Source organism: Kryptolebias marmoratus, linkage group LG11, assembly GCF_001649575.2.
Source record: "Kryptolebias marmoratus isolate JLee-2015 linkage group LG11, ASM164957v2, whole genome shotgun sequence".
NCBI lineage: Eukaryota > Metazoa > Chordata > Actinopteri > Cyprinodontiformes > Rivulidae > Kryptolebias > Kryptolebias marmoratus.
Window position 1 is genome coordinate 6,147,553 of NC_051440.1, and position 18,367 is coordinate 6,165,919.

At 42.9% G+C, this 18,367-nt stretch overlaps 1 protein-coding gene across 1 annotated transcript; it reads right to left on the reverse strand.

The window, feature by feature from the left end:
* Positions 1–3,977: 3,977 nt before the first annotated feature.
* ireb2 (iron-responsive element binding protein 2) lies at positions 3,978–17,033 on the reverse strand. Its single transcript, XM_017437036.3, has 22 exons — positions 16,942–17,033; positions 14,292–14,378; positions 13,926–14,091; positions 13,579–13,716; positions 13,237–13,479; positions 12,962–13,031; positions 12,523–12,706; positions 11,126–11,265; positions 10,790–10,961; positions 10,544–10,644; positions 10,258–10,374; positions 9,926–10,085; positions 8,752–8,887; positions 7,797–7,881; positions 7,533–7,689; positions 7,073–7,197; positions 6,273–6,377; positions 5,997–6,139; positions 5,715–5,862; positions 5,376–5,498; positions 4,396–4,581; positions 3,978–4,319 (listed from the first exon to the last, which is right to left on the reverse strand). Exons 1-22 carry the CDS (start codon positions 16,964–16,966, stop codon positions 4,158–4,160), a joined length of 2,973 nt encoding a protein of 990 aa, XP_017292525.1. The 5' UTR covers positions 16,967–17,033; the 3' UTR covers positions 3,978–4,157.
* Between the last annotated feature and the right edge of the window lie 1,334 nt (positions 17,034–18,367).

The following is an 18,367-nucleotide window of genomic DNA, read 5'->3' on the forward strand; positions in this document are numbered from 1 at the left end:
AGAACGGCAGGAAGCTTGGTCTCCTATCAGACCAGTCAATACACGTCTTCAATTAATACAGTTTCGGTGGCTGATGTGTGTTTACGTATATAACACCAGTAGATATAAATAGATGTAATGGTGGTGTACCTGATGTGTGTCCGGAATAAACCAGAGGTACATCAGTACACTGTATGTGGTACTGTGAAATAATACTTCTCTGGGAAGAGATATTACTAATATCTTTATGGACCCTAAGCTGTTTGTGTTCGGGCTCTACCCTGAGAGACACAATCACACGGAGAATGAACGGATGCTCCTGGATCGAGGGCTGTGATTGCTGAACGAAGTACATCTCTGTGCTGGAAGAAGACCCACAGACCGATGTTAAATCAGAGGCTATGACAAATGACAAACTGCCACTAGAAAGAATTACATACTCACTGAATGGCAGGATGGATAAATTCAAAATAATTTGGGGGCCTTTCATTGCATTTAGCGAAAAGATGGGGACAGAAAGCGATCAGACTTAGAACATAGAGACTGCTAGAGCGTTTGTTTGTTTGTTTTTCAGTTTATGTACTTCACCAAGTATTGTCCACAAACATGTTTTGAAACCGTATTATGAAAATAATAACACAGAGGAAATAAGCTGGTCGTGGTCGTGTGGCCATCAGGATCAGCTCTGACCTCCTTCAGCAGGTTTTGGTCGACCGCCCTCTCAGCAGGTTTGCCGTGGAGCCATCAGCTTCCTGTTCTCTAATAATGGATTTATTGGAACTCTGTGGGATGTTCAGGTTTGAGCTGGGGTTTTATTTTTTTTGATAACCCAACCCTGATCTGTTAATCACAGCTTTGTCGCTGACCTGCACGGAGAGTTCCCTGGTCTTCATGCTGCCTCTTGTTTGATGGTGGCTCTCTTTAGAGGTGTTGGTTCTGGGGACTGTCAGAGCAGGACTATATATACTCTTAGACTGAACATTATGTGGCTTCTGAAGGTATCCGAGCTTTAAAAAACTACAGCATGTTTCAGTTTTTGTATTTCTTGTGGAGTAAGTTGTGCAAGTTTCAATACTTACAAACTTAAACCATCCATTCAGGTCGTAGGGCACCAGGGGGGTGAATACTTGTCTCATAAAACAAAAATTGAGCTGCAGAGTCAGAGTCCTCCTTTAAAACAGGCTTTTATAGGAGACACTTTAGTGGCTGTTTTATCGTCACATGATCAGAATCACCTCAAACTAACGGGTCTTGTGATGGGAAAAAAAAAAGATCAGTTTGCTCTTTGAAGGGGAAAAAAACCATGACAAATGGAGAAAAATAACAGCAACCTTTTGGAAATGAACATGAAATCAATGTTTGCTTTTTAGTTGTTTTTCCTAAAACCAAAATGTGTACATGACAGACGGACAAAGGATAAAACTGCAACAAGTATGAAAAAAAAAAGATGTAAACGACGATTAAAACTGAGGAAAACGTGACCCGTCTATAGGTCAGTTTTCATCCAGGTGAATTCAAATGATTTACCCAATTTCAAAACAGCTGGGACGTTGTGTAAAATGTAAACAAAAAATAAAATGTAATTGTTTGCAAATTTCATTAACTCGTATTTTATTCACAATTAAATTAGTAAACAAAAAGTTTAAGAAATTGTACAATTCTTAGGGGGAAAATGAGGTAATTTTCAATTTAATGGCAGCAACACATCTAAAAGGTTTGAACAACAAAAGGCTGTAAAAGTAAGAGGTGCTAATAAAAAGCTGTTTGCAGGTAATTAGGTTCATTGTCAACAGGTCAGTAGGAGGAGTGGGTTTAAAGAGAGGCTGAGAGTCTCAGAAGTAAAGATGGGCAGAGGCTCACCAGTCTGTGGAAAGTGTTCGAAAAAAGAATGAGCTCAACGAACAAAAGACTGAAAGTCATCATTAGATGTCTGTGATCTTGGGGTCCTCAGGCTGGTCTGCATTAAAACCAGGTCTGATTCTGTTCTGGACATCTCTGCATGGACTCAGGAACACTTCTACAGATCATTGTCTATAAACACAGTTCACCGTGCCATCCACAGATGCTGCTTAAAGCTCTGTCATACAAAAATAAACTATATGTGAACACCATCCTGAAACTCTGTCATCTTCTCTGAGCTAATGCTCTTTTAAAATGGACTGAGGCAAAGAGGAAAACTGTTTTGTTGTCAGACCAATCGAAATTTTAAATTCTTTTTGGAGAACACAGATGCCACATCTTCCATACTAAAGAGGAGAGGTAGCATAGCCTGTTATCAGCGCACAGTTTAAAAACCTGCCTCTCTGATGGTATGGGGGTGCATTAGTGCCTAAAGCATGGACAGCTAACATATTTGGAAAGACACCATCAGTGCAGGTTTTAGAACAACAAATGCCCCCAAGATGATGGCATCTTTTTCAGAGAAGACCTTGCATATTTCAGCAAGACGATGCTGAACTTCATGCTGCATCCATTCCAGCAGCAGGGCTTCATAGAAGAAGAGTCCAGGAGCTGAACTGACCTGCCTGCAGTCCAGACCTCCCACCAGCTGAATACATTTGATGCATCACGAAACAAATAAATCTGTCAAAGAAGACGAAGGGCTGCTGAACAACTGGAATCCTCCATCAGACCAGAATGGGACAACATTCCCTCTAAAACCTCCAGCAGCTGCTCTCCTCAGCGGTAAACATGGGTGTTGCTACCATCAGATACAAAACGTCCTCATAAAGAAAAATACAACTTCTTCATTTAAACACATGATATGCTTATCATGTTTCATTTTAAATAAAGTATGTGTTTATGAGATATACAAATCGTTGCATTCTGTTTTTATTTACATTTTACACAAAGTCCCAGCGCTTTGGGGTTGTAGTTTAAATTTAATTATGAGGCCTGAATGAAGCGAACATAAAGAATCTGCAGCGGTAAAAGCATGACATTGAAGAACATTTACAAAGCTCCGATCACAAACACACCAGCTTAGCTTTTGCCGTTTATTAAAAATCATTTACAAGAACGACGCCGAGATGCAAAGTCCTCCCGTGTGCAGCGGTCCGTGTTTGCACGTTTTCCTGGTGTGTAACGGAGGAAACGCGGCGGCGGTGAACCGGCGGCGCACGAGGACGTTTCATCCTGACATCAGCGACAGAAAACAACCTGCTTAAACTAAAACAAAAAAAGGCAAACTGTAAATGAAGTCTGGCTTCACTTTCTGATGAACTACAACATCCTGTGATGGGACGTGACTGAGCGTGAGGCACCTAAAACAACATGAGAAGTAAAAAGCTCGCTGCTCCCTTCACTTTGGCAGTTTGACCCAAAAAAAAAAAAAAAAAAGCGATAAAAGTTTCAGACATTTTATGGGTTTAAACACACAAGACAGTAATGTAGTTATTCAATAACTTATCAGCAACACGACGACACGGGTAGAGGTTCGAGCTGGCTGTGAAATGACGAGTCCAGAGAGTCAAAACAGGGCGGGTCTGAAAGAAAAGTCCCTTCAGCTCCAACTGAAAAACAAATATCTTATTTCTCACCATGACAGCTGGTTAGAGGGGTGTTCAGTGAGATAAAACGGTGGCTGCACATCATGCAAAAAAGACAAAAAGGAGAATCAATCGATATGGTGCTGAATGAAACGTGTTAAAAAATAAAATAAACTGAATCGACTCCTAAAATTAGGCAAGGCGACTGACACGTGTCTGAGCGTGTCTTTGATAAACAAATACTGGAGAACTGGTCGCGCTGCAGGAGTGTCGCCTTTAACGGGAAGGAGGGCTTGCTGGAATCTGTAACAACTAAAACTTCTACAATCTTCTGCAAAAGGCCACAATAAAGGAAATATTACCAGCATGAGATCGGACAGGTTCTGCAGGTGTTTCAAACTATGGAAAACAAAAGCTTGTGGTACACTATAAATAAGGTATTCATGCCACTGTAACTAGCACCATCTTCTTTCAACCCAGATTCGTTTCTCTCTTTTCTCTGATCGGGGGGGGGGNNNNGGGGGGGGGGGTTGAGTCGATGCGCTTGTGAGGAGAAATACGCCGCTCGGTTCAAATGTCTGATCCTCAAACAGACTGGGGGGGTGGAGGGGAAGAACCGAGCCTTCTTTATTGTTTCAGCGAAAGCCTTTTTCTTTCAGGCCGAGGACGTAAAAAGAAGACGGCTGCTGTTCACGAACACGGAGAACATTCGGTGCGGTTGGGTCCAGGCGGCGGGCTGGTTCTGAGCGCAGTCCGAGCGACGTGCCGAAGGAGCCCTCCGTGTTGGAAACAGATGAGGTCCACATCCGTGTCGAAGAGCGCCGTGACGCAGAATGACGTGCCTTTGCTGGTCTGCAGGAGAACACAGGAATCTTTAAAGAAACCCCGCACCGCGCTGAAAATGTTTCCCCCGTCGACGCTTCGGTACCTTGACAGTGAGCTGCTGCCTCGGACTCAGGCTCTCCGGGACCGCGACGCTGAACCTCTCCTTCCCGCTGAGCTCCAGGGAGTCGGCGTTCTGACCCGGGAGAAACTGGAGCGGCATGATGCCCATTCCAAGCAGCTGGTTCCGGTGTAGCTTCTCAAAGCTCTCGGCAATGACGGCGCGCACCCCCTGAAACACAACAAACTCCATCTGCACGTGCTGATTTTTACACTTTACACTGTTTATAAAAGACGTTTGACTTGAAGGACGGCAAATATTTCAATATTAAAGTAGAGAAGATGCAGTGTGAACGCTGAGAGCTGAATGAGTTCGCTGAAGAAGTTGAAAACCTAAAAGTGGAAAAGAAGACCAAAGAAGAGCCAGAACCATATTTTCCGGACTATAAGGCACAAATAAAAGCCTTCAATTTTCTCAAAAAACGACAGTGCGCCTTATAATCCAGAGAGTCTTCCATATGTAAGAAGTCGTAATGTTTTAGTCTGACTTTGTTAAACTACAAAGCTGCACCGCTTGCAGCATTAAGGCTCAGTTATAGTCGCACAGGGCTCCGTGCACGGGGCGCAGACCTGAGCGAGCGGGGGAGGCGTTTATACTTGACGCTTACGTTGGTGCAGTATTCTCCGAAAAGACTGGTAGCCGTTTTGTTTCACTTAATGCGCCTTATAGTCCGGTGCGCTTTATATATGACAGAAGTTCAAAAATGGACCATTCACTGACAGTGCGGCCCATAGTGCAGAAAATACGGTATGCTGATGGAGGAACTGACGCGATCTCAATGCATTTCTATGGGGAAAATAATAATATTTATATTTATAATAATATTTGTCAATAAATTAATATTTTGAAAAGTATGAAAGTTATAAAAAACAAGTCCCAGCACCCATCTCCTAAATAAGCTGAACGTTGTGATGTGTGAAAAAACGTCGAATCTTGCTGCGTGATCAGTTTGTGTTGTTGTTTACCAGCAGGTACGGTCCTTTTGCCACCCAGTCCCTGGAGTTTCCAGAGCCGTAGTCTTTACCGGCCAGGATGATGAGGGGGACGCCGTCTCTCTGATAGCGATCGGCCGCCTCAAAGACGTCAAGCTGGACGGACGGACGGACAGACAGGAAAGAGAGCGAGCGGCAGGTCAGGAAGGACATTGAAAACAACACAATCTAATCTGGCCTGAACCTGAAGCTGAGATGTTAAACACGCGCTCAGGTCACGAGGTCGACCCGGGTCGCTGTTAGCATGTGTGGAACCAGTCCGCTGGGTAAACACTCCTGTGGCGAACTGATCACACTAAGGTGTCCACTCACGGTCTCGCCTGAAGGAATGTGCAAAGTCTTCGGGCCCGGTTTGCCGATGAAACGGTTCTGCAGCTTGATGCTGGCGAATGTCCCCCTGGTCATCACCGCGTCGTTCCCTCTGCGAGCGCCGTACGAGTTGAACTCCCGCGGCGTCAGCCTGAGGTGAAATGTTCAAAGTGACACTTCAAATAATAGCAAAGCTGTGCAGGTTTATCTGCTGTCAGAGGTGGATGTGTGTCTGTGTCTGTGTGTTTATTGTGTCCTTGAGAAGGCCTGAAGCTTGAGTCTGACCGTTTGCTCTGCAGGTACTTGGCAGCGGCGCTGACCCTGGCGATGCTGCCTGCTGGTGAGATGTGGTCCGTGGTCACTTTGTCCCCCAGGAAGAGTAAGGCGAGAGCGTTTTCTATCGACTGAGGAGCGGGGATGTCCTTACTCTGAGAGGAAGGCATTTCGCAGAGGAGGAGCAGGAGGGATGGTGACGAGAACAACAACAACAGGCGTGTTAGTTCAAAAACAAAAAAAGGAATGAAGCCAAAGGACGTTTGCGCCAAAGCTCAGAGGATTCACCAGCTTGCTGAAGAATGGGGGCGAACGGATGTAGGTGGACTTGTGATCCCACGGAAAAACAACAGAGTCCGGACATTCCAGGTTGTTCCAGAACTTGTTCCCTTTCTGAAATGGAGAGCAAACTGTTCGGTAAAATGAAACAAGGCGGGAAGAACGTGTTCTTTTAAAGAGATCATTCTGCCATTATGAAGTGGGTTACCTGTGTAAAAGTTATTAATTAATATCTTACCTGCTGCAGATAGCTTCATGAATGACATCAGTTTGGAGAAGTACGTTCAAATCGTTCATATTATTATTAATCATCACCTCTGACTGGGATCTTACTTTTAATATACTTTAAATATTTTACACATTTTTAATCTTGTTTGTAGAGTTGGTTGTCGTAATCTTGTTGTTGTTTTTATTGCTGGATATTTTTAATGTTAATTATTGTATTTGTTTTGTCTGTTGCTGCAAGGCTGAGATTAATAAGGTACACCCATCTATCTCTTACGCTGTTATTTTGGAAGAAATATTATAATAGTCCTGTTGGATGCCCCAGAAGTACTACAGCTAGCTGCTGTTTCTCGGCAGAAATCCACTTCAGTCTTTGCTGCATTCGAACTAGCCGTTAGCTCGTCAGTGCTGTTCTATTTCTCCAAACATAGATTGGTCGAAGACCTATCTGCAACAGGTAGGACACTGATTTATAACTGTTACGCGGAAACCAGCTCACACACGACCCAACGTTATCTTCAATCGTCTGTGTCCCACGTGTTTGACAGAACAATACATCTCAGGGCTCAGACTCATGTCCTAACCTCCATCCTTGCCCTGAGGTCCTTAAAGATGGAGGAGATGACGGTGTCCTCCTCGGTCTGCCGGACCTCCTCTCTGGACGGCCAGATATCATGAAGGTACACCTCCCTGCCCTCTGACGTTAGACCTGTTCAAACAAAAAAAAAACTCTCAGAAAAAAAATCTTTTTCCACGTTTGTGCAAAAGAAAAGGACATACGAGATGTATATTTCAAATTAAAGTTTTAAATAAAGTCCTAGAGAAGATAAAAAACTTTTTTTTTAGGTTAATCTCTTCAAAGAAACCTTTTTCCAGTAAGAATCCGTCTTTTCCTCTAGTTTTGTGGCTGACACCCGCCTCCACGAAACACTGACTCACTCCCTGCTCACTGACTCTAATCTGCCTTAAATCCTGAAATCCTTTAATGATCCTTCAACTTTCAGACAAACAGATTAGGAGAGATTCTGGTGCTATTCCATTTACCCAGAGGCTCCTTCTCAAAGTCGATTCCCACAGTGCCTGCAATCGCGTAAGCCACCACCAGGGGAGGGGAGGCCAGGTAGTTGGCGCGCACGCAGTCGCACAGGCGGCCTTCGAAGTGCCTGTTGCCAGACAGGACACCGCACGCCACCAGATCGCCCTGAAACAGAAAGCGCCGTCAGCGTCTGGGAGGCCTGACACGGATCCTCTGTACAAAGAGGAAACAGAAGCAGGTTTCACTAAGACATTAACGGGGGCTTTTTTCACCTGCTTGATGGCGCCGACGACACCTTCTGGTAACGGCGCCGTGTTCCCGACGCAGGTGGAACAGCCGTAACCGATCACCTCAAACCTGTTTACAGAAACACACAACGTCCGAGTTAAACACAAACCTGATTCAAGAAGGGATAGATTATAGTTATCGTCACCAGACACTGGTCAGAGGTTAACTTGTGATCATTACAAAACTCTGTAACAATATAGTCAAAGAAGTTCATGTATATAAATTGTGTCTCTGGAGTTAGAGCACAAACACGTGTTTTTTACAAAGGGTGTGACCTTGACCTTTGACCTGTTCATTTCTTATGCCGTGCAGTTTTTTTTTCTTCTATAATTTTCTAATATTTGATCACAATCTGTCAAATCAGCTTAAAAACATCCCAAACATAGTTCTTACTAAAAAGAAAACTACATTTAAGCAGATGATCTGTCAGATATCATTTCTTGAATCTTTTCGGCCTCCTTTGGATGTTCGTTTTCGCTCTTATCGCAACAAAATCAACGGTTAATGAAAAGTAAAAACATAATTTCCCTAGCTTCAAACTTGAATAACTCCCGGGAGACGTCTGCAATAACTATCATTAAGTTTGTTTGTTTTTTTCAGCAAAATGAGGAGCAATAGAGAATCAGTCTGTCCAAGGGCCAGAAAAAAAATGTAACAAGATCCAGATTTGGCCCGCAGACCTTCAGTTGACACATGCACTTTGAACATTAAGTCACCAGTTTACCAACGAGCTTGTAGATGAGATGACTGTTAGTATTTTATTTGTAGGTGTGTTGTTTTTTTCAGCAGGTTATTTACACAGAAACAAAGGCTGGCATGCAGCTTTCTGAAAACCAAAGCTGAAGAGCACTGCGCTCGAACCAAGCTCCAGATGCTGCTTCTTTCTGTCCACCTCGTTGGTTATCTGTGAGTTTTGTGTGAGTGTGTTTACATGCTCACCCCAGCTGGTTGAAGTAAGGCAGGACTCCGCTGGCGCTGAGGTAGTGAGTGACCATGCCGCTTCCAGGAGCCAGGCTGGTCTGGATGTAAGGCTTTACGACAAGCCCGGCCTCGACGGCCTTTTTGGCCAGGAGACCTGTCGGCGACGGAAACGAGTCACACACACACACACACATACGTCTGTGCAGAAAACACCACAAGCAGTCATGTGATCAGAACTGGAACCTGCAAACGTGCACAACGTCTAAAGCTGAAATGTGTTCCCAACAGAGTCAAGTGTTCTGAGATTATTTTTACCCCCTGCCATCATGAATGTTGGGTACATATTTGGATGTTTACGTGATGGGTGTCTGTTAGCAAAATACCTCCTGAAGCAAAGGATGGATTTTAATGAGTCTCAAAGGAGATGAACGCAATTTGAGACAGCCTCAACAGCCAACTGATCTTAGAAAACACAGGAAGGGCTATAACTCCGCCAGTTTCACAAACACGTAACTAAAATTAGAAGTGGTAGTAGCTGAGAGTCATACGCAACATGTATGCTGAGCATGAGATCACGCATAACGTTATTTGCCAGGTTTGACCAAAATGGTTACAACTCTGTCGTTTCTCAACACTACCATATTTTCCGGACTATAAGGTGCACGGAGCTTGTCGCACAGTGTGCAGACCTGAGCGAGCAGTGGAGGCGTTTATACTTGATGCTTACATTGGTGCAGTATCCTTCTGTGAGTTTTGAACTCTTTAATTATCTTTGAGATCTCTCATAAAGGGATAATATAAATGCTGATACAGGCGAACCAGATAGAGCACCGAAATCGTCCATTTTGAATGGAGGGCGGTCGCACGAATTTACAAAAATTGTGAGGTGCACGACCGTGCACCTTATAGTCCGGTGTGCTTTATATATGACAAAAGTTTAAAAAAGGACCATTCATTGACAGTGGATCTTATAATCCAGGGCACCCTATAGTGCGGAAAATACGGTACTTTAAAACTCTGGCACCAAAGGTTTGAGGCTTTTATTTATTTTTATTTTTAAGTTTTGGCACCACATCATTCAACCTGAACTGAGTTTACAGAGTGATGTTCTTCAAGTTGTTGAAAATGGCCTCCTATCTGCCTCACAAACACATTACGAAAAGCAACCAGCCTCATTCGTCCGTGGGTCTACCTGCAGTGAGCATGACGGACGGGTTGCAGTTGTTGGTGCAGCTGATCACGGCAGCGATGACCACGGAACCGTGTGCCAGCTGATACTCCTGACCGCAGTGCGTGAAAGGAACGCACACCTCCTGCTTCTCCTTGGAGACGTGGAAGCCTTTAAAGCCCACCTGAGAGCGAAGACGACAACGTTTGTTTAAGACTCGACTACCGGCAACAAAATGGGTCAACAGACCGTATCTTCATCAACAATTTAACTCTAATCCTCCCTTTCAAGTGAAACGTCAAACACAAGATCAGACACTGACATTAAAGGTTTATTGTGTGTTTTCGCCACGTTACCTTCTCGTCAAGACACCTCTGAAAGTCCTCTTTCATGCTGCTGACAGCCACTCTGTCCTGAGGTCTTTTCGGCCCACTAACGTGGGGAACCATGGAGCTCAGGTTGATTTCAATCACCTGCACAAAAACATCACTGGCTTGATTTTGGCTCAGGGTGTAAAATATTTCTCTAAACCTCAGGTCAGACTGTCGTAATGAATTATCTGTGGTTAGGAAACCCTTCAGAGGAACCATTTCCCTCAGGTGAAAGATGACTGTAATGCATGTTTCAGATTCAGATGCGTACCTCAGAGTACTGGGGGTCTTCTGAGGCTTCTTCATAGCTCCGGAAAATATTTACAGCCTTCACGTAAGACTCCAATAGTTCAAGCTTTTCCTGCGTAAAATCTGGGAGAGAGAATTCTAACATTTGACGGAAGAACGGCAAGAAAATGAAACTAAAAGACATCTGTAGGAGACATTCCTAACATGGTCAATTTTTAAATTAAGCGGGTAAAAACTGTGAAGACGGCGTGGTATTCGGGTGACTCACTTGTCTTTTTAAAGTGCTTGAGTGCGACTTGGTCGACGGGGAAGAAGCTGACGGTAGCGTTGTACTCTGGGCACATGTTGGCAATGGTGGTCCGGTCAGGAACCGACAGCTGGGAGACACCGGGGCCGAAAAACTCAACAAACCTCCCAGAGATTCCAGCCTGACGCAAGTGCTGCAAAAAAATCAGAACGTTCACGTGAACATTTAGCACATTTTACCCAACGTGTGTTCATCTTTCTGTCACGTTTTATAAAGATTAAAAGTTGCTTTTCGTTGAATGACTCCAGTGTTGATGTGTGCCTTAAAGTTACACATTTAAAAACCTTGGAGTCTTACCTTAGTGATCCCGAGGACGATGTCGATGGACGTGGTCAGGGGGTTGATGGAGCCCACCAGTTTACAGCCCACCACCTGGGGAAGTGTCAGAGACACAGGCTGGCCCAGCATCACAGCCTCAGACTCGATTCCTCCAACACCTGGTTGGGGGGGGGCATGAACCAAACTTTAAGAGCAACCAAACCTACATGTACAAACTAAAGCTTTGAGCTCTGTGTTTGACTTTGATGCAAAAGAACTGAGCTGAGCAGAGCAAATATTCTGAGATGCGTTCACACCTGACAGTCTGGTAGACTCGGTTCGACTGGGGACAAAAATGTCAACATTTGTTCTATTTTCAGCTGCTGTGGTTCACATTCACACTGCACCAAGTCAATGAGACAAACCCTTTGAGCGACCTGTTCCCTCCCTCGCCTGAAGGTGGCACTGCAACAAGAACTACTGAAGGAAACGACACGAAAACCTCTGAAGAAGACACTGAGCGGAACTTCCTTCTTCTGGAAAAGTTAACAAAAATGGAGTGGCGTCAAATTTTAGCGGTTGACATACGTCTGACCACGAGCCATTCCTCTCTCTAGTTGTAAAAACACTCGTTTGATTTGGTTGTATTTACCCAGAAGGCCCTGTGCTATAGTCCGCTTCCTGCTTTTGGAGCGGTCTCTGGTCCGCCTGCGTTCACATATAACTTCACACAGTTACGTCTAACGCTTGTTCTAAAGAGACTTTTATAGACATGAGAAACAATCCTCTGGTTGCGTTTTGACTAAATAATTTCCATTCAGTCAAACAGTGTTTATGATACACCTTCTTAAAATGAGGTGCATTTTGTTTTTCACCAATCTGGACATTGTTGCAGCTCAATTCTTTCAAATGACAAATTGCAGACACTAAAGGGAAAGTTCAGATCATTTTAAATTGGGTTCTGTCATCAGGTTTGTGAACAGTTAATATCTTACCTGTTGTAGATGGCTTTTTGATCGGCCTCAATTGAAAACAGAGATTAATTCTGATCAGATCGATGAGCTAACAGCTGATCTGAGGGAGGATCAAGACTAAAAACAACTCTAAAAGAAAATTTAATAGTTTGTCTTATTAACACTATTTTATGAATTCTTACACTGCTTCACTTTTGCAATAGACAATGTATTTACATATTAATCCCTATAAATTTACACTCAAGACAGTGCCAAGCTGTGGTCAGAACTAGACCATTTCTCCAAACTGAGGTCGCTCAAAGAGCCATCCACAACAGGTAAGATATGAATTGTTCATAACCTTTCCACAGAACCTCACTTTAAAGAATTCAAACTATCCCTTTAGAGGACCTGAGTCATTCACAGAGTCTACAACAAAAACATCAACGCTGCTAAAGAAATAAAAGTCTGCGGATACTTTACCCCAGCCGAGGATGCCCAGCCCATTGATCATGGTGGTGTGGGAGTCGGTTCCCACCACGCTGTCAGGGTAGATCCAACCATCGCTGACCTGCACCACCCTGGACAGATACTCCAAGTTCACCTGGTGGACAGCGCCGACGTCCGGAGGAACAACGTTTACATTCTTGAAAGCTTTTGAACACCACTGATTGAGAAACACAGTAAAAAATATCAAACTCAATTAAGGTTCTTGTCCAAATAAACAAACACTAGGTCACTGATGTTCCATATTTTATGTTCTCTTATTACTGAGTTTATAAATAAAAGCCATAAAGTCATTTAAAATACCTCACAGATATTCTAAACACTGTATTAAATACATCCAACAAAATTGAATTCACACATTTTAGGACATTTCTTTTCTTTTTGGTTTAACATGAGCACAAAGATTTTCTGGTACCTTAAAGAACTGAAGTCGCTCTTTGTTTCTAATCAGCTCCATTTCCTGATTTTTCACAGCTGTTTCAGTTCTACAGAAAAAGAAACATATCCACAGTGAACTTTCTAAAATTAAACACTGATTTGACAAATAATTAATCCTCGCATTTGACGGAAATGTTTCCTCTTCTGAAAGTGTTAGAACAGTCTGGTGACTCATTAAAGAAACAGGAGCTTGTTTATCGCTGCCGCTGAAGCTAAACTACAACCGAACCGGCATCGTCTGGACAGGCTTACTCAGAGACGGGCTGCAGGTGGAAGGGACAGAGGAGGGGTGTGTTCTCGATCTGCTGCACGGAGGCTGGAGGTCGGCCCGGGGAGGCCGGGGGGTCGCTGCAGGCAGCTTTACTGCAGGAGCCCCGCTGGCCCCCACACTGGGAGCCCCCTCTGGACGGAGGCCTGGAGGGAGTCGAGCGAGACGAACCCTGGCTCTGGTTTGGACTGTCCCCTCCACCGGGGTTGGGAGCGTTCTGTATCGCACTGTGGACAAAATGTAAAACAAAAACACCATAAACAAACATCCTATGCATCCGTCTTGTTCCTCTGCGTTCTTATTTTATTTAACTTGCTTATTTTTACCATTTGTTAAAATCAATCTGTAGTGAGTGGTCTACTATGAGGTCCAGGGGACATTTAGGGTTAATTAGAGCAGGGTCCACACCATGTTTGGCTACAGCGTCTCTCATGGCTGCCAGGTCCACCATAGCAGGAATACCACTGTCAAACGAAAAACACACACACACATAAAAAAAAAAAAACTTAATTCATGGAGAGAAAATAAACAACTAGAAGCTGCTTTTATTTCCATCGCTCAAAAACAGCTCTGACAAAGATTATGACGGCTCACCCACGGCCTCAGCCTTTCAGTCGCAGTTCTTGGTTTTATATTCCAGCATCGAGGGCTGTTTGAACCAATAAAAACTTACGTGAAGTCCTGCAAAAGGACTCGTGCCGGGGTGAACGGCACCTCTGCTTTGTCCTGCTGCTGCTGCCAGTCCAGGATATTCTGCACGTGCTCCTCTTTTGTGTAAAAGCCATCGCAGTTGCGAATCGCTGCCTCCAGTATGACGCGGATGGAGAGAGGCAGTTTGTCTATATGACACAAACAAACATGAGGTGTTTATTTTACACTGTAAACAACGTGTCAGGGCCGAGTGCTTTCAGTGCATGTTCGAACAGACATCTGGAGGCACAGCAGCAGTAAACCACAACATATAAACAGGCCTCTGAATCCTAATGTGCTGATTTCTGATCATCTGGGAGAAGTCTCCTGTAAGACGGTTCGAACTTACCGTATCTTGGATCATTTATTTTCTGTGGATTGAAGAACCTGATCCTGCCGTCCTTCAGAGAGTCGATCAGATGGCTGTATGGGTGCTCTGCAGAGGAGACGAAAACAATCAGATCAGAACACAACAAGTCCAGAAACCTGTAAGAAAACACACGTGCCTGAGCAAAACTGCAAAGACATTTCCAATCCTGGGGACAGAAAAATTCAGTATTTTGGTGCTACTGCTCTGACTGGGGATCGAACTGTTTATGAAAAACATAAAAATCTGGTCGGTTCGGTTCACCTGAGACAGAGAGCTGAGGCTGAAATGTTCTGCCAAAAACACCAAGTTTACAGCAGAACAATGTCTACGACTTGGGAGAACAGCTTTTCAACATATGACCGATTAGGACCACAAGAAAACGTGACGAGAGTGAGTCTCGCTTCAACAAACCTTTTAGTTTAAAAGCATCAGGAGCAGCAAGATGTGAAATGATTAAAGACTTTGCAGTTTTATGAGCGAAATAAAACATTCTGCTGCAACGCTTTGTTTGTTTAAGTGAAGTATTTTGATATTAACCCCGGTCTAAGCTTTGTTAATGTTGTGTTGAAGCCGTACAATTAAGTTCCAGTGGAAAAGAAAAGATAAACAGATATAATCAGTGTACTGATCATCATCATCACCAGCGAGTCAAACAGGATTCAATTACAATAATCTGACATAACATTTAATGTAATAATTATGACAGAGTGAATTTTAAGGTCATATTTTTGTAAGAACAACACTAAAGTTAACATTTTGATAAAATACGGCTTAGAAATTTCAGCCAGCTTGGACTTGTGCTTGGAGTGCTTAACATTTACAAAAAGCCTTAAAGACGGCAGTAAGTCTGGATTTTAGTGTCAAGGTTTGACTGAATAACTCTTTATGCTTTGAGCAAACATTTTAAATTTGTATTTTGCTAAATAAATGTAAAGCATTTTTAAAAGGAGCACACTTTAAACCTCTTTAAGGCCTTAAACCAAGGTCAAATACACAGGTTATGTATACATTAGCCAGAATGTGGGGGAAAAAAGTGCTTGTGAATAGAGAAAATGTGCCGTCTCCACAGATTAGACTAAAACAAATATAAAACAGATTATGTTTCATGACAGGGTGGGCTGAACAAAAGCAAAAGGCAGATAAAATGAGCCTGTAGCTGTAAATGTTCACGTAAAACTGTGAAAAATTAGGGTAAAAAACACTGAACACCCAGAAGTCTCCTGAGCCGTGGCAGATCAGTCTCAACAGGGCATTAAACTTTAACATTAAATGCTCCTGTTTCAAACTTTGACACAAACACTTTTCCGGTCATTATACTCCAGAAAACGCAAATAAAATACACAGAGCCTCTAATATCAATAATGCCTGATGTTTGATGTTGACTTTTAGCTTAAATGATTACAAAGGAGGGGAGAAATGAAATAAGTAAAGTGTCCTCCACACCCAGGGGTGAAAGTCAACCTCATCCCCACCAACATTTAGCTGAAAGTTAAAACATAAACACACCCGCATACAACGGGTTCAGCAAAATTCCTCCAAAGCAGATAATAGTCTGCTGGGACAGACACACAGGGAGTTTCTTATCTCCTTTGTCTGCAGCCTTTCCTCTGAAAACATCCAACAACAGTGAGGACCTGCAGAAAGAGGCTTCACCAAGGCACTAATTTAGCTTCATTTACCCAGCTACACATAACAGCAAACTAAGCTTTTTAATTTTCTTTTTTTTAATGGTGCTTGTGCAAAATTAGCACAAGGAGCAGAATCTGACATACAGAGCTTTCATTATAAAGCGACAAGATGTTTTCTACCCATTTGATGACTTCTAGTCTGAAGGGATCATGTTTCATTTCTCTCTATGTGACAACTTATTTTCCTGCTACACTGACAGGCTTTTTGTATTACAAGTCTGCCTCGAAGCTAAAGGTATCTATAAATACCTTTATGCAAAAAAAATAAAATAAAACACAAACAGGACGATAAGATGTGAAATCCCCTGGAGATGCACCTAAATGAACGCGTTACACATGATGAAAACACTATTATTAAAAGCCTCAGGGGAGGAAAGCTGCCTTGGGGGGAGTTAATCCATCACCTCTGAGGTCTATACGGACACTTTGTGCAAATGCTACAACAGCATAAGCGATCCTTTTCAGCTATGTAACTGTATTCTGGTTATTTCGGCAGGTGTGTTGATGACAACGCGAGCAAGAAAGAGGGGGAAAGCTAGCAAAGCTCGAAGCCGCTAGCATAGCTCCTTATCGTGAAACGCACGACTTCGCGAAGTACTTATCGAGCGACCGGCTGAATGTCTTCCAGAGATAAGAAGGAACAAGGTGGTAACCATAAAACACATGAGCCGTGCAGGTTAAAGCTGTGACGTTTAGGAAAACACAACAACTTGGGGCAATAGCGAGGCTAACGGCTATCGCTTAGCAGTAAATTCAGCTAGCTGCTGTTAGCTTTATGTCTGACACAGAGGCCGAAGAATTTTATGTAACGTTGACGTTAAACAAACGGCAGATCTTTTTTACGGGCAAAACTCCGCGTGAAAATAACTGCCGTCGGTCGGTTGACGAGGTGCGTCGGACCGCAGCCACCAGTGGAAGGTTTATAAAGCAGATCCGTTTACCTTTGCTGTGGGTTGTGAGCGCCATGATGACTTCTGAAATTAACACAAGCCGTCCTCCTCGCCGCTGCACGGGCAGAGAAGAGCCGGCCAATCGGAGCGCACGGCCGACCCGCAGCCGACCAATCCGAGCGCACAGCCGACCCGAAGCCGGCCAATCAGAGCGCGAAGATTTACGGCCACGCCCATCCGTCAAAAGCTTACAAAATAAAAATGACTTTAAAAACACAACAGAGGCTAAACGCGCATGAACTGCTGCAGAACATTTTATCTGATTATTGTTTTTTTTAACCTTCATTGAGTTTTTAGCTTTTGTTGCAGCTTTTATGCTTTTTAATGTTCACACATTTAAAATCTTGCTGTTGTTACAAGAACAATAAAGATGAAAGACAATGTTTGATTTTTAGCATCCAAAACCAAATTACATATCAACTAAATATTTTTATTTATTTTTTTTATAATACTGTGCACTGCTGATTTCTTTATATTTTGTTTCTAATGGAGCAGATTTGTTTAGATTGTGGTTTCTGTATGTCTTTTAAAGTTTGGCCTTTGACTTTGGCTGCTTTTTATTATTATTATTTTCTGTCCAGGACTTGTACCTTGTGCTGAAAAAAAAGAGGAAAGTGGACAAGTTTAAGACAAAGGAAGAAGTGTTGGACCTTATAAAACACCTCTCTCCAGCAGACAAAGAGTATTTGAACATCACGTCTTTTAAGAAACAGGAAAAAACAGGACCTGAGAGCTGCCCTGTCCTTCAGCTCATCAGCCTCCTGCTTGTGTAGATTCTCACTCATCCAGGACATGGTAAATCCAACAAAAAAAAACAAGGTTTGAGAAAAAGGAACTGAGAAAGCTCTTCAGATGAGAAGCGAAACATCTTCAGCTACAGAAAAGGTTCAGTTGTTTCTGCTTTAACAGCTACTGTTTGTCGGGTTTTCAACTAAAAGTTCTTTGGAAATCACGATAATGCTAAAACATCGTTTTATGTCTGTCAAATTGTTTTATCTTTGTAAGCTCAACAAAATAATTGTTGCAAAACAGTGCTGGTAACAAAGTTTCTAAAGATTCAAGTTCATGTGTTAAACACAACACTGGATTGTTTAGTTTAGTTTAATAAGCCTTTTATATCTGAATGATCCAGACATAAAACAGGAACATTTCTCTGAAAATGGTGAAGAACTGAATTAAAAAATGAATGAAAAAGTGACCAGAGTTCAAAGTAAAACTCAGAAAAACCTTTAGAAAGTCTGAGGAACTACTGATTAAAGTCACTTTAAAAGATCACAGAAATAACCTGGCTCCTTGGAAAGAAAACACAAAAAAGAAAGATGACTTTTGCACATTCTGAATGTAACAACCCTATTATACTCATTAACAACAACTAATAATAACAATAAGATAAGATAGATAGAAAATTCCTTTGCTG